At 45.8% G+C, this 20,475-nt stretch overlaps 1 protein-coding gene across 2 annotated transcripts in view; it reads right to left on the bottom strand.

The window, feature by feature from the left end:
- The window catches only part of WDR7 (WD repeat domain 7), a 539,004-nt gene extending 519,839 nt beyond the window's left edge, over positions 1 to 19,165 (bottom strand). Inside the window, exons 1-4 of one of the 2 annotated variants that reach the window (XM_075328136.1) lie at positions 19,021 to 19,165; positions 11,163 to 11,330; positions 6,077 to 6,183; positions 5,528 to 5,606 (exon numbers count right to left, since the gene is read on the bottom strand). In XM_075328136.1, the coding sequence (XP_075184251.1) occupies positions 5,528 to 5,606; positions 6,077 to 6,183; positions 11,163 to 11,321 (345 nt within the window). In that variant the 5' untranslated portion in view covers positions 11,322 to 11,330; positions 19,021 to 19,165. The remainder of the gene's footprint in view (positions 1 to 5,527; positions 5,607 to 6,076; positions 6,184 to 11,162; positions 11,331 to 19,020) is intronic. The other variant, XM_075328145.1, reaches the window with a different exon arrangement.
- Positions 19,166 to 20,475: the final 1,310 nt, after the last annotated feature.

The following is a 20,475-nucleotide window of genomic DNA, read 5'->3' as shown; positions in this document are numbered from 1 at the left end:
CCTCTGCTGCGAGCATCAGCCGAGGGTCATGCGACTGTTATGCGATCTTGCCATTAGGTCACAGGTGTGGAGAAGAGGGAGGGGGCACTTTCTCACACTGTCTAGAGGAGGTTATGTGGGGGCTCACACTGTCTAGAGGTGGCTATGTGGGGGCTCACTGTATGTAGAGGGGCTATGTGGGGGCTCACACTGTATGTAGAGGGGCTATGTGGGGGCTCACACTATGTAGAGGGGCTATGTGGGGGCTCACACTGTATATAGAGGGGCTATGTGGGGGCTCACACTATACAAAGGGGCTATGTGGGGGCTCACACTATATACAAAGGGGCTATGTGGGGGCTCACACTGTATACAAAAGGGGCTATGTGGGGGCTCACACTGTATACAAAAGGGGCTATGTGGGGGCTCACACTGTATACAAAAGGGGCTATGTGGGGGATCACACTGTATACAAAAGGGGCTATGTGGGGGATCACACTGTATACAAAGGGGCTATGTGGGGGCTCACACTGTATACAAAGGGGCTATGTGGGGGCTCACACTGTATATAGAGGGGCTATGTGGGGGCTCACACTATATACAAAGGGGCTATGTGGGGGCTCACACTGTATACAAAAGGGGCTATGTGGGGGCTCATACTGTATACAAAGGGGCTATGTGGGGGCTCACACTGTATACAAAGGGGCTATGTGGGGGCTCACACTGTATATAGAGGGGCTATGTGGGGGCTCACACTGTATACAGAGGGGCTATGTGGGGGCTCACTGTATGTAGAGGGGCTATGTGGGGGCTCACACTGTGTATAGAGGGGCTATGTGGGGGCTCACACTGTATAGAGGAGCTATGTGGGGGCTCACACTATATACAAAGGGGCTATGTGGGGGCTCACACTGTATATAGAGGGGCTATGTGGGGGCTCACACTATATACAAAGGGGCTATGTAGGGGCTCACACTGTATATAGAGGGGCTATGTGGGGGCTCACACTGTATACAGAGGGGCTATGTGGGGGCTCACACTTTATATAGCAGGCTATGTGGGGGCTCACACTGTATATAGGCTATGTGAGGGTTCATACGGATTACATATTAATTTATATTTTTTTTTATGAGGGGGGGCTGTTGTGACAGTGTTTGTGTATAAAAATAACCAGACAACATAATTATTCAGGTAAATACAATTTCACAAACTTGCCAAAAGGGTTTTGGTTTGTTATTTTTAGTGGGAAAAAAAAATAATATTTCCGAAACCTGTATAAGAAAAATGGTTTTGTGTCACCATTATCAGAGCTCCATAACCTTTACATTTTTATGCTGGTGGAGCTGTGTGAGGGCTGGTTTTTTGGATGGCGAGTTGCTGATTTTATCAATTCCATTTTGGGTGAGATATGACGTTTCGATCGCTTTTTATGGCGCTTCTTGTTGGAATTGTGGCAACTGAAAGACAAACGCTGGTATTTCGATTTTCTCTTCGCCATGTGGTTTAATTTATTTTTATAGTTTAATAAATAGGACTTTTATGGATACAGAATAAATAGGTTTCCGATAGCTTATATTATATAATGTAATAATATAATATTGTAGTGTATAGAGGAAATGACAATATCCTATGAACCCCAGCCATAGGCTGAGCATCAAAGGACTCTCATGGCAGACACGATAGTTATAGCCGGCCCATGGCTGCTATTGTAACCACATTGCAGGATGGAAGGAAGGGGGGGGGGGGGTGTCAATGAATGCAGCACGCCCTATGGATGTCACACGTTACAGTGCCTTGAAAAAGTATTCATACACCATGAAATCTTTCACATTTTTTTTTCACATTGCACCCACAAAAAAAAAAAAATAATGTATTTTATAGGACCTCTCTCCTCCTGTACCTGTCTGTGTTTATGATTATTGTACTTGTCCCTATTATGTATACCCCTTTCACATGTAAAGCGCCATGGAATTGATGGCGCTATAAAAATAATAATAATAATAATAATAATAATAATAATAATAGTAGCGATTTTATGTGGAATACCAAAAGTGTTTGTGACGTGTAAAGAAAATAATACACAGTTTTCTTAATATTTAAAAAACATAAATCTGCAAATTATGACGTGCATTTGTATTCAGCCCCCGAGTCAATACTTTGTAGGACCACCTTTTGCTGCAGTTACTGCTGCAAGTCTTTTGGGGGATGTCTCTCCAGCTTTGCACATCTGGGAGGTGACAGTTTTGCCCATTATCCTTAAAAAAAAAAAAAAAAATAGCTCTAGCTCAGTGAAGTTGGATAGAGGAGTCTATGATCAGCAATTCTCAACGGGATTTCGGTCTGGACTGTGACTGGGCTGTTCACACTTTGATCCAAACCTTCCATTGTAGCTCTGGCAGGATATTTGGGGTCGTTGTCTGGCTGGAAGGTGAACCTACGTCCTAGTAATTGGCAGGCTCTAACAGGTTCGCCCCCCAAGGATTACCCTGTATTTAGCTCCATCCATCTTCTCATCCCCTCTGACTAGCTTCCTTGCCCCTGCCGAAGAAAAGTCTCCCCACAGCAGGATACGGTCACCACCACGTGCGACTGTGGGGATGGTGTTCTCAGGGTGATGTGCAACGTGTGTATTCCGCCACAGTGTTTTACATTTAACCCAAAAAGTTCTACTTTGGTCTCATCTGACCAGAGCACCTTCTTCCCTTATGTTCACTGAGTCCCCTACATGGCTTTTTGCAAACTAGACCTCTTGCTTTCAAAAATAACTTTCCTCTTGCCACGGCTCCATAAAGGCCATATCTGTGGAGTATATGACTAGTTCTCCCGTGGACAGATTCTCCCCCTTAGCTGTGGTCTCTGCAGCTCCTCCTGTGACCATGCGCCTATTGGCCGCTTCTTTCATTATGGCTTTACTCATTGGGATAAAATAAAAAGAATCTGGCACTCAAAGTGAACACATTTTTCCCTTTTTTCGGTCAAAAGGAGTGAAGTGTGCATGTCATGATCCAGGCCGGCTTTTCGCGGCTGCTGGTTACACCCAGCTCTGGCCTGGTCATGTCATGGGTTAACTTCCCTTGCCTTGTTCTGGATCCCAGGACGCTATACATTGCCTCTCTACCTATGGCTCAGTGCCAGTGATATTTCTGCCTTGCAAAGTGTATACTGGCTCTGGTGAGTATTCCCGATCTGTCCTGCCTCCCTGATACTCTGTCCTGACTTTGACCCTTCCCCGCTCGTCCGTCTGTCCCGGTCCCTGACTTCCCGCTCGTCCGTCTGTCCCGGTCCCTGACTTCCCGCTCCTGTCTGTTGTTTGTGTTTCCCTCTGCATACCTGAACTCCCCCTTCTGACTCGGTTCTGCTTTCTGACTTTGATATTGATCCTCCCTTTGCAGTGACGACCCTCACTGTTTGACTACTCTATTGCTCCCTGGTGATTCGCCCGTTAACATGGCTGAAGTTACTCTGCTGTACTTCAGCTGCCTTTCCATTACAGTGTTTCTTTGTCTCTCCTTCACTACTCTGCTGCCACCTAGTGGGGATTACGCTGTACTGCGTCTTACTACCCTTTGTACAGCGTGACAGTACAATTCCTCATTATGACAGAGGGCAAAACATGTGTTGTGGGGTACACGGTGCCAGATAGAAAAAAAAATCTCATTTATACATAACCGGCTGCAGAAAATTTCAGTAAAGAGGGAAAAAAAAAAAAACTGTACTCTAAGTCTGGAGATACATAATGGCTGTAAACTGTAGGTACCCGTCACATGTGCTATGGGGTACATGATGGGGTATGTGGTGCCAAATAGATTTTGGTGGCTTTGTGCAACAGCTCCGAAGTAAAGGCTAAAAGAGAAGTATGATTGTGAGAAAACCAAGCGAGTGCTCAGAAGCATCCATGGGAGCAATCCGTGCACGTACCACAAAGTGGGACCTAGGTGGGATGCAGATTGCCTGGGAATCGTGGCTAAACCGCAGTGAGGCGTGGCGGTGATGTAATGGGCCCGGGTAAGGAATATATAGCCCCGTGGTGGGCGGTGCAGACTGCCTAGTATGTTGAAGTGGTGCGGTGATCTTCCTTGTGCGCCGATGTGTAGGTCACAAGTCTGTGACGCTGCCAGAAGTGTCCCTATAATTGACAATGGATCGAACATGCAGCCGTGAGCCAGCGATGATGATGATGATGATGTGCATGCCTGGAAGAAGATGTGAAAGTAGCAACGTACCACTTTGTGCTAAGTGCCCGGATTATTTACCTGGTCCACAGGTTTTATCATTTACTATAGACCACGTCCACTCTTTGCACAACAATATTCTGCTGCATATACATCCTCTTTGTCTTTTTGTACTGTTTCACAATGTCCTCTCTCACGTCCTTGGTTTTGATACTTTATTTTCTTTTGTCTTTTTGTTTATCATCTAGTGTACATATGAGGAAGGTCGATTTGACCGAAACGTCATAATAAGGAATTGTACACTAAACTCAGACCGAATAAAGGGATCATTTTGTTCACTTTGAGTGCCGGATTCTTGTTATTTTGTGCTAAAACTGAGTTGGATCCTATCCGAGCACCAATTATAAACCACAGGAGTGCCGTATTTCCATTTCTACTAGATAACTGCTTGGGATGTCAGTTTCGGTGGACAGCCGTGTCTTGGTAGGTTTGCAGTTGTGCCATAAGCCTTCTATTTTTGAATGGTGCATTGAACAGTGATCTGTGAGATGTTCAGAGCTTGGGCTATTTTTTATAACCTAACCCTTCTTTACTCTTCTCCACACCTTTATCCCTGACCTGTCCGGTGTGTTCCTTGCTTTTCATGATGCTGTTTGATCCCTAATGTTCTCACACAAACCTCTGAGGCCTTCACAGTACAGCTGTAGTTATACTGAGGATAAATTATACACAGTTGTCCTTAATTTACTAATTAGGTGACTTTGAGGCAATTGGTCCCTCAGGATTTTATTTAGAGGTATCAGACAACAGGGGGCTGAATACAAATGCACATCACAATTTTCAAATCTATATTTTTTTTAAAAATATATTTCAAAAACCTGGTATCATTTACGTTACACTTCATAAATACTTGTGCTTAGTGTTGGTACATCACATCAAATCCCAATAAAATATATTTAGGTTTAACATAAACACATGTGGTAAAGTTTATGGGGTATGAATACTTTTTCAAAGAACTATAAACGCTGCTAGAGGTTGACAAAAAAAGCTTATGGGGTATGAATACTTTTTCAAAGCACTGTAAACGCTGCTAGAGGTTGACAAAAAAAAAAAAAAGCTTATGGGGTATGAATACTTTTTCAAAGCACTGTAAACGCTGTTAGAAGTTGACAGTAACATGTACAGGGTTAATAGCTGTGCTTGCTTCCGTTGGAGGTAGATGCCGGCTAAGTAACACAGTCGGCATCTGGTGGGTATGGTGATTTGGCATCATACATGGGGATATATTGATATGTCCAATGTGGGAAATACAGGATGAATTCCCATTAATGTGTATTATATTATTACCAATGAGGTATTATAAAGCATGCACTAACCTGTATACCGGTGTGAGTGCACGCTAATTTGGTAAATTCTACGCATCTTCCGTCATTAACATCCCAGAGACACATCTCACTGTGAAAATAGATAGATACAAGAATTAGGATTTACACATAATAAAGCGACGCTGAGGTGTACACAAGATCGGGGGCCCCATGACTGATTATTCAGCTGCTTCAGTCACTAATGACTTTAGCATTTATGGGTTAATCTGCCAGGATCAGAGTTGGTTCTGATCACGGTAGCTTCCATAATGTGCAAACTATGAGAGCTCTCCACATGTAGGGATGCTACCAATGGATTAATTTGACAAATTTGTGCCCCATTGGGCGGGTGTCCAGTACCCGGAGCTAGCACGCCGCCCCTGGGTTGAGACCCTCTGTTGTGAATGGCATTTGGAGAGAAAGAAAAAAAAAAATCTCATCCACCTCTATACATGTCTGTTTTAGTAAATACTCCTCATACTTATCAATAGATACGTGCAGCCTCCAGGGAAGGGCCGGGGGGGCCGCAGACAGCTTTATCGGCAAAGTGTGAACACTCACCCGCTCTCCGAGGCGCTCACTATGTACTGCCGCTCCGTGGATGCACAGGCTTTAGACAGGCAGGTGATGGACGCTGTGTGACCAAAAAGCAAGGCCCGAGGATTGATCTAAAAAAATAAAATAAAAAAAAATTATATAAAATTTTATAAGAAAAAAGCAGTATCTATCATATTGGACCTGTGAAGAATACATCACATAAAAGGACTAAACTAAGTGGACTGGTAAAAATAGGACATGTGTAATCCTGGCTGACAATCAATATGGTCACCAGAAAACTTTTTTATAGAGTTAGGTCCAGAAATATTTGGACAGTGACACAAGTTTTGTTATTTTAGCTGTTTACAAAAACATGTTCAGAAATACAATTATATATATAATATGGGCTGAAAGTGCACACTCCCAGCTGCAATATGAGAGTTTTCACATCCAAATCGGAGAAAGGGTTTAGGAATCATAGCTCTGTAATGCATAGCCTCCTCTTTTTCAAGGGACCAAAAGTAATTGGACAAGGGACTCTAAGGGCTGCAATTAACTCTGAAGGCGTCTCCCTCGTTAACCTGTAATCAATGAAGTAGTTAAAAGGTCTGGGGTTGATTACAGGTGTGTGGTTTTGCATTTGGAAGCTGTTGCTGTGACCAGACAACATGCGGTCTAAGGAACTCTCAATTGAGGTGAAGCAGAACATCCTGAGGCTGAAAAAAAAGAAAAAAATCCATCAGAGAGATAGCAGACATGCTTGGAGTAGCAAAATCAACAGTCGGGTACATTCTGAGAAAAAAGGAATTGACTGGTGAGCTTGGGAACTCAAAAAGGCCTGGGCGTCCACGGATGACAACAGTGGTGGATGATCGCCGCATACTTTCTTTGGTGAAGAAGAACCCGTTCACAACATCAACTGAAGTCCAGAACACTCTCAGTGAAGTAGGTGTATCTGTCTCTAAGTCAACAGTAAAGAGAAGACTCCATGAAAGTAAATACAAAGGGTTCACATCTAGATGCAAACCATTCATCAATTCCAAAAATAGACAGGCCAGAGTTAAATTTGCTGAAAAACACCTCATGAAGCCAGCTCAGTTCTGGAAAAGTATTCTATGGACAGATGAGACAAAGATCAACCTGTACCAGAATGATGGGAAGAAAAAAGTTTGGAGAAGAAAGGGAACGGCACATGATCCAAGGCACACCACATCCTCTGTAAAACATGGTGGAGGCAACGTGATGGCATGGGCATGCATGGCTTTCAATGGCACTGGGTCACTTGTGTTTATTGATGACATAACAGCAGACAAGAGTAGCCGGATGAATTCTGAAGTGTACCGGGATATACTTTCAGCCCAGATTCAGCCAAATGCCGCAAAGTTGATCGGACGGCACTTCATAGTACAGATGGACAATGACTCCAAGCATACAGCCAAAGCTACCCAGGAGTTCATGAGTGCAAAAAAGTGGAACATTCTGCAATGGCCAAGTCAATCACCAGATCTTAACCCAATTGAGCATGCATTTCACTTGCTCAAATCCAGACTTAAGACGGAAAGACCCACAAACAAGCAAGACCTGAAGGCTGCGGCTGTAAAGGCCTGGCAAAGCATTAAGAAGGAGGAAACCCGGCGTTTGGTGATGTCCATGGGTTCCAGACTTAAGGCAGTGATTGCCTCCAAAGGATTCGCAACAAAATATTGAAAATAAAATTATTTTGTTTGGGTTTGGTTTATTTGTCCAATTACTTTTGACCTCCTAAAATGTGGAGTGTTTGTAAAGAAATGTGACAATTCCTACAATTTCAATCAGATATTTTTGTTCAAACCTTCAAATTAAACGTTACAATCTGCACTTGAATTCTGTTGTAGAGGTTTCATTTCAAATCCAATGTGGTGGCATGCAGAGCCCAACTCGCGAAAATTGTGTCACTGTCCAAAGATTTCTGGACCTAACTGTATACCCAAGTGGTGCCATAATGGGTCTACATTCTCATATCTGCCCACTTTTTACACCAAAGTGGGTGTTATTAGCGCCTTTTCCCTGGGGACGTGTACGTTTTCTCCCTGTAGGAGTTGCCCAATCATAAGCCGTCAGCAGCAGCACACTGTAGAGAGAACATGCCCCCACCAGTGTGTGACAAGTAAGGATACAGAGCTGACCTCCTGGTCTATCCTCCTGCATGATTAGATAGTGCCGGGCTTATAGCAGAGGACTCACACATTCCAGACAGTGTCCAATGTGTAGCTCTGTCAAATTAAAGGGAACCTGTCAGGTGCAGTATGCAACCAGGACCACGAGCAGTTCTGGGTGCATATTGCTAATCTCTGTCTAACCGTCCCTGTATACACTAGCATAGATAAAGAGATCTTTAGAAAAAGTATTTCTAAAGATGCTTTATAATATGCTAAAGAGGACAGGGACTAGTCACAAGGGTCTTAGTTCTCTTGGCTAGTTGCCCCCCATAGCATGTTAACACGCCCCTGCTAATTAATGCGCAGCATCTGAGGCATGCTTGATATCATCTCTCTGCTGCCACCCTGTCGGCGCTGAATTTTGGCTCAGTGCGCATGATCCCTTGACTTTTGGTTATGCATCATATGAAGCCGGGTGTACGTGTCCCGGCTTCAAACTGGTGTAGTGCGCATGACCGGAAGTCCGGGGATGTTCTGATCATGCACACTAAAGGTGGCTTTACATGCTACGAGATCGCTACAGCGATCTCGTTGGGGTCACGGATTTTGTGACGCACATCCGGCCGCTGTAGCGATGTCGTTGCGTGTGACTCCTAGGAGCGATTTTGAATCGTTGCAAAAACATCCAAAAATCGCTCCTCGTTGACATGGGGGTCCATTCTCAATTATCGCTGCCGTCGCTGGGGCAAAGTTGATCCTCGTCCCTGCGGCAGCACACATCGCTACGTGTGACGCCGCAGGAACGAGGAACCTCTCCTTACCTGCCACACGCCAGCAATGAGGAAGGAAGGAGGTGGGCGGGATGTTACGTCTCGCTCATCTCCGCCCCTCGGCTTTGATTGGGCGGCCGCTTAGTGACGTTGCTGTAACGCCGAGCGAACCGCCCCCTTAGAAAGGAGGCGGATCGCCGGTCACAGCGACGTTGCCGAGCAGGTAAGTATGTGTGACGCTGCCGTAGAGATAATATTCGCTACGGCAGCGATCTCCACATATCGGCATAACAATAGGGGTGGGTGCCATCACGCTCGCCATCGCTAGCAATGTCGTTGCGTGTAACGCCCGCTTAAGCCGAAAACCAGCGGTGGCAGCAGACCATGCCTCTGACTCTGCGCATTCATTAGCATGTTAGTACGCCCCTATCGGCATGCTAAGGAAGGGGGGGGGGCCGACTAGCCAAGGGAAGTAACGCCCTTGCAACTAGTCGCTAGCCTCATTAGCATATTATAAAAAATCTTTAGAAATACTTTTTCTAGAGATCTCTTTATTTATGGTAGTGTATACAGGGACGGTTAGGCAGGGATTAGCAATATGCACCCAGAACTGCTGGTACTGGGTGCATATTGCATCTGGCAGGTTCCCTTTAAAACATTTTTATTTTTAATCATGCAGGAGGTGAGACCAGGAGGTCAGCTGTGTATCCTTACATCTGAGAAACCTGAGCTATGGAGGAGCAGTGTTCTCTCTCTAGGATGTTGCTGCTGGCTTATGACTGGGCAACTCCTATAGGAAGAAGTACACCTCCCTAATGAAAAGTACCTAATAAACAGCCACTTGGACTTAAAGGGGTTGTCCACTCCTCAGACAACCCCTTTTCAATCCATACATTTCCACCTATTAAAATAAAAACACTAATACTCATTTCAGTGGCGGCGTTGTTCCAGTGGTGTCGGCACTCACTCTCCCGATGGTCGCATGACAATGTAAGGAGAGGACGGCAGCCAATGCACTCTTTCCGTCGTTGGACGTATCCCAGAAATAAGAAGGAAGAGAGGGAACGGGCTCACTTCCTCTGCATGTAAGCGATTTGTCCAAAGGGCGCCAGACTCGCATGTTTATGTGGCCACCGGTGTTTTCATCACTTTGTATTGTAATTTTTTTGCAGCGGTGCGGAGACAAAATGTCAGTAATTCATGACTTTGTATTAGCATAGGTGTTAACTAATTTTTAGACTTTTATGCAAAATCAAAAATGTTACATTTTACTTAAAGGGGTTATTCCATCTTCAGGAAAGTAGAACCCAGATTCTTTAGAGTTCCTTAAATTACAAACCAAGTAGGTACTCACCCACCCAGGTCCAGGCTCGCTCTCATCCGCTTCTCGGGGTCTCGGTGTTTTGGCTGCAATGGTGACGTCATGTCAACAGCGGTCTTCACTGCTGCAGCCAATCACTGAGCTTAGCGGCTTGTGATGTCTAAGCTGGCACAGTCGCTAAGCTCATTGATTTGCTGCAGCGGTGATGTGCATTGTAGACTTTGCATTACCGCTGCAGTCGATCCCTGAGCTCAACAGCTTGTTATCTCTATGTTGGCACAGTAGCTGAGCTCAAAGATTGGCTGCAGTGGTGATGTGCATTGTAAACTTTATTTTACCGCTGCAGTCGATCACTGAGCTCAACAGCTTGTTATATGTAAGTTGGCACAGTTGCTGAGCTCAGTGATTGGCTGCAGCGTTAATGTGCATTGTAGACTTTGCATTACCGCTGCAGTCGATCACTGAGCTCAACAGCTTGTAATGTCTAAGTTGGCACAGTTGCTGAGCTCAGAGATTGGCTGCAGTGGTGATGTGCATTGTAAACTTTATTTTACCGCTGCAGTCTATCACTGAGCTCAACGGCTTGTGATATCTAAGACTGATTGGCTGCAGCGGTTGACGTGATGGCACCACCTCAGCCAAACCACCAACACCGGAACGTTTGACCCAAGAGAGGGGAAGTACCTCCTCCAGCACTTTTTAAAAACCTCTTTAATGTCATTATTGCGGATTACAGAGGGGAACTGAATTTTTAGATTTTTTTTTTAATATCTTTAAAAAAAACACTTTTTTTCCCCTACTTTGTTTGTTTTAGCGCTCTGTGCAGATTTAAAGGAATTGTTCACTATAGGACAGACTCAAACTCATTCACTTATACTCACTTCCAGCTCCGGTGATAGGTCCCATAGGCAGATCTGGCCGTCGTGGCACCCGGTGATAACTGTCGTCATATCGTCCATCACCAGCACCGTGGATATACAGTGTGTGGGGGCTTTGCGTCCCCATAGCACAATGGGAAGGACAAGACTGTTCCCAGTCATTTTTACGACCTGGCAAGAAAGAGAAAAAATAAATAAATAAAGAAGAATGAAACATCAAAACAATTACACATAGGAAACATTAAGAACATAGCAGGATTACGGACGGGAGACGTGCGGCCTGGAGGAAATATGTCTAATGTCTAACATGATGATACAGAAGCTAAGAGGGAAAAAAAGGGTTAATATATATATAAAAAAAAGGGTTAATATATATATATATATATATATATATATATATATATATATATATATATATATATATATATATATATATAAAAATGTTTTTGTTAGCATGATGAACAATGGAGTAAAACAGCTCCATATATCACAATATCACATGGTGCTGCTGCCTAATAGTGACCAGATAATGCAGAGCAGCACCTTTAGGCACAGTCATACATCCGATTGCCATAGTCCGGCCACCGCCCTCCAACATAAATGAGGCAGTCAGACCCCCGGCCGCTCCCTGCATGGCAGCCTGTACTCAGACAGCAACACAGATGTGTGGATCTGGGAAACATATGGGAGAGGTCATGTTCACCCCCATATATACCACAGAGCCATAGGAAGAACCATTGTTTGTCTGACAACTATCATTCCGGACTTCATCATACAAAAGGAGTGCTGGGCTCGGATAGGACTGCTGCCAGCCCATTCATTTCCAGGAGTTACATCCTGTATTATACTCCAGAGCTGCACTCCCTATTCTGCTGGTGCAGTCACTGTGTACATACATTACATTACTTATCCTGTACTGATCCTGAGTTACATCCTGTATTATACTCCAGAGCTGCGCTCACTATTCTGCTGGTGCGGTCACTGTGTACATACATTACTTATCCTGAGTTACCTCCTGTATTATACTCCAGAGCTGCACTCACTATTCTGCTGGTGGAGTCACTGTGTACATACATTACATTACTGATCCTGTACTGATCCTGAGTTACATCCTGTATTATACTCCAGAGCTGCACTCACTATTCTGCTGGTGCAGTCACTGTGTACATACATTACATTACTTATCCTGTACTGATCCGGAGTTACCTCCTGTATTATACTCCAGAGCTGCACTCACTATTCTGCTGGTGCAGTCACTGTGTACATACATTACATTACTTATCCTGTACTGATCCGGAGTTACCTCCTGTATTATACTCCACAGCTGCACTCACTATTCTGCTGGTGCGGTCACTGTGTACATACATTACATTACTGATCCTGTACTGATCCTGAGTTACATCCTGTATTATACTCCAGAGCTGCACTCACTATTCTGCTGGTGCAGTCACTGTTTACATACATTACATTACTTATCCTGAGTTACATCCTGTATTTCTATTTGCCAAAGACAACTAAACCCCTTAACTAAAGACCTATAAATAAAACGTAACTTTTATTCATTCAATTGTTAAATAATGACATAAAGAGCACTGTACAATCAATTAAGAACACTTTGTGTATCTAGATAAAGGGATTAGATGAGCTGCACTCTCTGCTCTCTCCTACTGAGATTATTTAATAGTCTTTGTCAGCAGCCATTATTAGTATAGGCTGTCCTAGCACTAGCTATTAAATTCCTAAAGGTAAAGCCTCTCCAAAGTGTTTCACCTATACAGGCTTCATCAGGGGACATGTGAGACTCAAAGGAATTAAACAGGCGGGAAACCTCTTATAAGGCCTCTGTGATGTCACACATCCAATCAGCAATAACTACATATTGTGCCAATCGGAAAGTCAGGGCCAGAAGTGACAGCAGCCAATGTTATCCATATTGGGGTGTTCAGAGAGCGTCTCAGCCGATGTAACAGGCAAATCACTCAATCACCCTTAGTACCTTGTATTGGTCAGACTACGACTGCAGCTGCCTCTACATATTGGGTTAGGATCTTGGAGATGGGATTAACCCTTTAATTTTATGTCTCTGTGATGAAACAGAAAAAGAGCTGTATGAGGCCTTCAGCCCCTACAAGAATATGTCGGTCACTTTGTGCTGACTCTAATTGTGAAATAAAAAGCACAATCAGTCCCTGGATAGAAACACGATGGGAAGAAAAGGAGGAGGTGAAAGTGTACAGCGAGGGTACCTCAACCCGCCATGTCACACCTCAGGGGAATAGTACACAGGCTCCGGGGTCTCCATCAATAATGTCTAATCAACGTGTACATGACAATATCTACCCCCCCGATGCCCCGAATATAGCAACTCCGCATTCAGGGCAAGGAATCCGCTTACAGTCAGTGAATGAAGACTCTTCCTTCCATTCAGAGGCAGAAACTGTGTACACAGCTAGTCCTGCGCTCAGTTGAGAAGTAGGCAGGCGGCGCCCGCCCCCCAAAAAGCCACAGGCAGGCAGCGCCCGCCCCCCAAAAAGCCACAGGGGCACGGCGCCCGCCCCCCAAAAAGCCACAGGGGCACGGCGCCCGCCCCCCAAAAAGCCACAGGGGCACGGCGCCCGCCCCCCAAAAAGCCACAGGGGCACGGCGCCCGCCCCCCAAAAAGCCACAGGGGCACGGCGCCCGCCCCCCAAAAAGCCACAGATACATTGTATTTGATGCAGACAATGCTCTGAGGACTCCACGTAGATACATACAAGCAAACAATTAGGGCAGAGATCAGTGCCGCTGTGGTTTTCTGCTCAAAGACAATACAGTATTACTTACAGCAAGATGGGCTGCAGTGTGTACATCGCCCTGGCCAAAAACTAGTGCTCTACCAGGATACAGCTAAACCCCCACTAAATATACTGTGCATGATACGTAGGAGGAGCAAATCACACAGACACCTCCATGGATAAAACTGCACACTAGTGGCTTGCATAGAGCGCTGTTCACATATGCAGATAACACAGTCACAAACCCGCAGCCTATTAGGTGATGCCCATACTATTAGATCAGGTGGGCTGCCAAGCTGTACCCCACTGTGTATCATGCACTGCAGCCCATCTTGCTGTGAGTAATACTTCATTTTTGGAGGATATCTTCCTCTTTTTGTTGCTATGTTTATATTTAGTGTAGGGACCTACAGACATTAGGTCCAGTGACGGGCGGGCGCCGTGCCCCTGTGGCTTTTTGGGGGGCGGGCGCTGCCTGCCTGTGGCTTTTTGGGGGGCGGGCGCCGCGTGCCTACTTCTCAGCTGAGCGCAGGACTAGCTGTGTACACAGTTTCTGCCTCTGAATGGAAGGAAGAGTCTTCATTCACTGACTGTAAGCGGATTCCTTGTCTGCATCAAATACAATGTATCTGTGGCTTTTTGTGGGCGGGCGCCGTGCGCCTGTGGCTTTTTGGGGGGCGGGCGCCGTGCCCTCTACTGAGCATGCCCAGCAGGTTTGGCACACCCACTGGGCTGTCCCAAACACAAACGGATCATGACTGATCCGTCAAAAAACGGACGCACAGCGGATGCAACGGACCAGTTTTTTCACAGGATTCCTGTGAAAGGAATCCTGTGAAAAACACATCCGTTGCATCAGTTGACAACTTAAAAACGACTGATCCGTTGCTGACGGACCTGACGGATTTAAAACAACGGAAGTGTGAACCTAGCCTTAGGCTACTTTCACACTTGCGTTGTGCCGCATCCGTCGCCTTGAGGAATTACGGTAAGCTGGAAAATATTTTGCAGGAATCCGTTTTTTCCCCATAGACTTCTATTAGTGACGGATTGTGACGGATGGCCTTGCGTTGCATCCGCCACGTGACGGATCAGTAGTGGAATGACTGACGCTGCATGTAACGTTTTTTAGAGCTGCAAAGAAACGCACTCCGCAGGATTCCGTCGCCATCCGTCACAAGCTATAATGGATGTCTATGGTTCTGGATGCTGCAGTAATCTGTCACATGATGGAATCCAGTGCTGGATTCCGACATGCTCTACTGAGCATGCCCAGCATGTTTTGGCACACCCAAACACAAACGGATCATGACAGATCCGTCAAAAAAACGGACGCACAGCGGATGTAACGGAATCCAGTGAAATAACACATCCTTTGCGTCAGTTGACATCTAAAAAATGACGGATCCATCATTGCGCCGCAACGACGGACCTGACGGATTTAAAACAACGCAAGTGTGAAAAGTAGCCTAAGGAGACGGGGGAAAATCCAAAAGGGGTAGTAGATGCTTCCTATTAAAACTGCAGCCCCCGTCCTCTAGGACCCATGGGGCCTCAATGACCCCCCCCCCCATAACCACCAACAACCAGAAAACTCTTAGCACTATCAAGACACCAGTGACTGCATTTGATATAGTGATTCTTCCCACTTACAAGCTCTGCTTGCTGTCAATCAGTGTGATTATTCTTATGACATCTTAAAGGGGCTATATCAGCACAGAACAACTGTTCAAACTAAGCACAAGTGCTCGGTGCACCAAGGCGGGGCCAAACATATACGTGCACCTTACCACCTGCTTGTTTTCCATCAATCGCCATCCTTCCCTCTCCTCTGATTGACAGATCTGGCTTCATAGAGGCAGAGAAGGGCTGAGAAAGATGGAAAACAGTCAGGTGGAAAGGTGCACTTACACATTCACTTCCACCTTAATGCACTGAGGGCCTGTGCTTGGTTTGAGCAGTCGTTCCGCCCTGATAAAGGTCATTTAAAATACATCCGCAGCTGAATATTTGCTACAATTGCATCCGGTCTATTTACACTACAGGTTTGTATTAACCCTAAGCAGTTAACTCATGACGCTGAACAGAAATACTATGGATGCCAACCCTCCTGCTCCTGGTTACTGTCTGCAGCGCTGCTGCCAATCACTGGGCTCTTAATAGCTTGGGAGAACCGCTGAACTCACTGATTGGTTGGAGCGCTTTGGATGCGACATCTGCTCTCCAGACAATATCAGACACCAGGAGCAGAAGGGAAGACTCCACTGTGGACCCGGGGAGGGGGAGTAAAGCACAGTTTTGTTTTGCTTTTTTCTCTAACAAATTGCAACCATGCGAGAGCTTTCCCCGGAGCAAAAAAAATCCCTTTAGGATCCATGCACAACATTTTTTGTCCATGATGTTTTATTTTTTTTTTCGGGGGGGGTGGGGCAGGTCCTTTAGAAAACCTTGAGTGCAAACTAAAATTCCCAAGTGGATGAACACAAAACATCTCTCTATAGAGGTGACTCCTCTTCATATTTTTCATTTTTTTGGTTTTTTTTAACTTCTTTAGATTTCCAAAGACAGAACACCAAGCAGTCAGAAGACGCGAGTGCTCGGGACTTCTCACGGCTCCAAGGCGCTCTATACAAGTCAATGAGAAAGCTCAAAAAAAATTATACGCTAACAAGCAAACAAAGTTTTCAGGAAACCAGAATTTTTTTTATAAAAACAGCAAGAAGAAGAAAAGAAACAGCAGCATCTGGAGACGCGTCTTCATCTTAGAAAACTCGATGGATCTGCAGCCTAAGGCTATGTGTCCACGGTAGAATGTACCTGCGGACTTTTCTGCCTGAAAATCCGCGGGTGCGGATTTGCCGCGGATTTACCGCGGATTTGGATGCGGATTTTTTTTTTTCCCATTCTATACCCAAATCCGCACCAAAATCCGCAACAAACAATTGACATGCTGCAGATTTTTCCGCATCAAAATCCGCAGCGGAAAAATCCGCAGCATGACACAGCATTTCCAAAATGCCATTGAAATGGCTTGGAAGTGCCGCTGCTGCAGATTTTCGGCAAATCCGCGGTAAATCCGCGGCAAATCCGCGGCAAAATCCGCGGTAAATCCGCAGCGTGGGCACATAGCCTAAGAAATCACAGTGTGCACGCAGCCTTAGTGCATCCGCCGGGTCCGGGCCGAAGGTCACAACGCCGCTCACCATCTTCTGCCATTTCCGGCCTCGTTTGGAGTTAAATATTTCCTGGGCTGAAGTTTTTAACTTTTTTTTTTTTTTGTGAAGGGTGGGGAGAGCTAGGCCCTAGGATTTTATTAAAAAATGTGCCAAGAAAAACCTCACACCCTATTACCACATTATAAATGATAATGTAGCGCCCCTGAACCGCTCAGGGTACTACAAGGTACTGCATCCTGACATAGATGTAGGGCCTACCCCCAGGGACCTGGGAGCCCGGTGCCAGTACCAACAACTCACATAACATCCCAAGTTCCCACTCCCCATTAGGGATGATTGACTAATTCGGGACCCAATGGATGGCCGGCCAGAGGTGGAGTCAGTCCAGTCCACTAGAAGCCAGCCCAGTGGGAGGGGACAAACAGACAGACAGACAGACAGACAGAGGAGTCCAGTAGGGACAGTTGAAGGGGGATGGATGTGTTTCCAGATGGGGTCGTGTAACAGTGACCTAGGTGCCAAGGAGAGTGGTTGCCAGGGACGGTACAGCCAGGTACCTCTGGAACCAGAGCACCAACGGGGCACAGGGCCCTAGGTCAGGCGACAGCTTCAGGCAACCTTACAAACACCTGCACAGTGAGGGGACCTTCACGGACCTCAATGACCCAAGAATCCGGGGCATCAGCAGTAAACATTGAGCCAGGGACCGGAACAGAACACCGACCCTACAGGGTTTGCACTGCCCGCCATACGGACAAGAGACTGCCAAAAGACAGTAAAGAACCCAGAAACGCTCCGGGGACCCACCAACCAGTGAGAGGTGCCGGGGAAAGAGGCTATCGGGTCACCACACCGGCAATGGGACAAAAGGGGCCAGGGGTCTGAACCAGCCGTCCTCAGGGCAACAGTCCCATCAATCAGTGAGTAAACACAAGTTGCACTGCATCCCCATCGTGTGGTCTCCCTTCTTTCTGCGACGGACCCCTCCATTCATTCCCTGGGGCCCAGCCCTACTTACGGAGGGCCTAAAATCCAGGCTGCCATCACCATCAGCCCCAGAGGTAACAGACTGTGCAGTGGCTGTTCCATGAATATAACCGCAACGGCGTCACAATACAAACTCTCTCATCCCCCCTGTATTAGGGTTACGGAACCGGGCATCGGCCATTACACAACTGTGACACAGCATCCCCGTACATATACGGCCCGGGACCGAGTACCCCATAGCCCTGGGTGACACAATAACTCACGTTGTAAAAACAGCATCATAACACTCAGTGTGAACACGCTCCAATCTAATCAATCTGCAGAAGGGTGAATGCACGCAACGGATCACCAGGAAACATCCAGCAAAAGTTTAGAGTCAATTTTTTTTTGGGGGGGGGGCGGACGTCTGCAAGAATGGGAACGAGCCTCAAAAGTGCAAGACAGGTGTCCTCTGCACCGATACACTGTAACAAACCCCAGACTGGCACAATTATTAACCTGCATACAACTATGACGCTATAGTTTTTCAATATATCACCGACATGTTCCATAGCGATGTACAAAGTCATTATCACATCCATTACCATCGATACAATCCCAAATATCCAGAGGAAACGCATGCAAGGGGGCATACATCCCACATGCAGAGGTCACCCACCCCCGAATAAGACCCCAGAGCTAATTGCTGAATCTAAACATTTTTTCCTAGCTGTGGAACTACAAGCTTCAGCATGCCCTGACATAAAGCCTTTTTTAGGGGGATGCTGGGACTTGTAGTTCTGCAGCCTATATAAATCTGAGATAAATACGGTAATATGATACATTATAACAAGTCATCCATCATATATCTATGTCCACAGCCTCGGCCGCACATACTACAGGTAATACGGTCCTGTATGATGAGGCGCCGGCACACACACTCACCTGCCACCCTCCTCTCCCCTCAATACGGAGCTCGCACCTCTCCGGCTGCACCTCAGTGACCCCCCCACTTTCCCAATACACCAGCTGACTGTTTCTATGGCGATGAGTATTCCGCTTTACGACACACGTCGCAACCTCCACCAGATGGATCCGCAGTCACATGCTCTTACTTCCGGCCAGTCTGCTGTCTTGTGTTTTAACGGAGGAATAAAGTTTTGTTAAAAAAAAAATGGAAAAAAAAAGCCGGAAATTCTAAAGGGGCGGAGCTCAAGTTTGCCAAAGCGTCTATTGAGTAAGAGATTGGTCGCAGGAATATTACGTTAGTAATGAAGGACGGCCAGACGCCATCTTTCTTACTGGCATCGGAATAAAAAAAAAGAATAATAATAATTTTTTATATATATAGAGAGAGAGTATATATATATATGTGTAATAGGGTTATCAAACATGGTGTAAAGCTGGTTCAGTTGCCCTTAGCAACCAATCAGATTCCACTTTTCATTCTTCACAGACTCTGGAAAATGTAGAGTGGAATCTGATTGGTTGCTAAGGGTAACTGAGTCAGTTTCGCTTACCTTACACCATGTTTGATAACCCTATTACACATACTGTCCACCCACTGTTGGACCAGTGTGTGTGTGTGTGTGTGTGTGTATATGTGTGTACATATGTGTATATATATATATAATACTAAACTAAAATAAAGAGACCACGCCAGAGGACGGAATGAATTGGCCACAGCAGCCTTTTATTTAAACATACAACATATAACCAAAATGATACCACTAATAAGAGGGGAACGGTCCTCGAAGCCCCCAACAATTCTTTTATTGCGGGCACGGCCCAGCATAGACTTACTGTACAAGGTGGCATGACCCCTAGCCGATTATACTCCTGCTCAGAGGCACTTGCTGCAAAACGAGCTGTCTGATTTTTTACCGCACCCCCACGGGCTCCCCCTTCACCACCTGTGTGGCGTTCTGCCGTCTTCCATTCCATTGAATCCACCTGGGGAGCCCAGAGCCTTTTGATCTCCCCCCCATCTAACCACCGTGAGATCACATTCCCAACTTGGAGGACCCTCCACTCCACCTGCCGCCGCTGTGACAAGAATTAAAGAAGAAACTAATAGGTCAAAAGTACACCCCAACCTAAATCTCAGTTCTGATTGTAACCTAAACCTATATACCTGTACGAATAAATGAAAGCCCATACGTAGCCAAGCTCAGACCTCCTCACCATGTAGTGGCACCGCACTAAAAGGGAGGGTGGCTGGGTGTTTAATTGTAGGCTGCCTGAAATGGCTGCCCTACGCTAATGGCTTCCCCTATTTATACCCCTAATTCACTACGCCGCCTCGTTGGGATCTCCCCGCCTTTGTTTTTATCCTTTATTTCCCTAATCCTAGCAAAGCCCCCTAAACCCCACATTATTTGAAAATTCCCCTATACTTGA

Source organism: Anomaloglossus baeobatrachus, chromosome 1 (genome assembly GCF_048569485.1).
Source record: "Anomaloglossus baeobatrachus isolate aAnoBae1 chromosome 1, aAnoBae1.hap1, whole genome shotgun sequence".
NCBI classification, from domain to species: domain Eukaryota; kingdom Metazoa; phylum Chordata; class Amphibia; order Anura; family Aromobatidae; genus Anomaloglossus; species Anomaloglossus baeobatrachus.
This window is presented reverse-complemented; position numbering and strand designations above follow the sequence as displayed.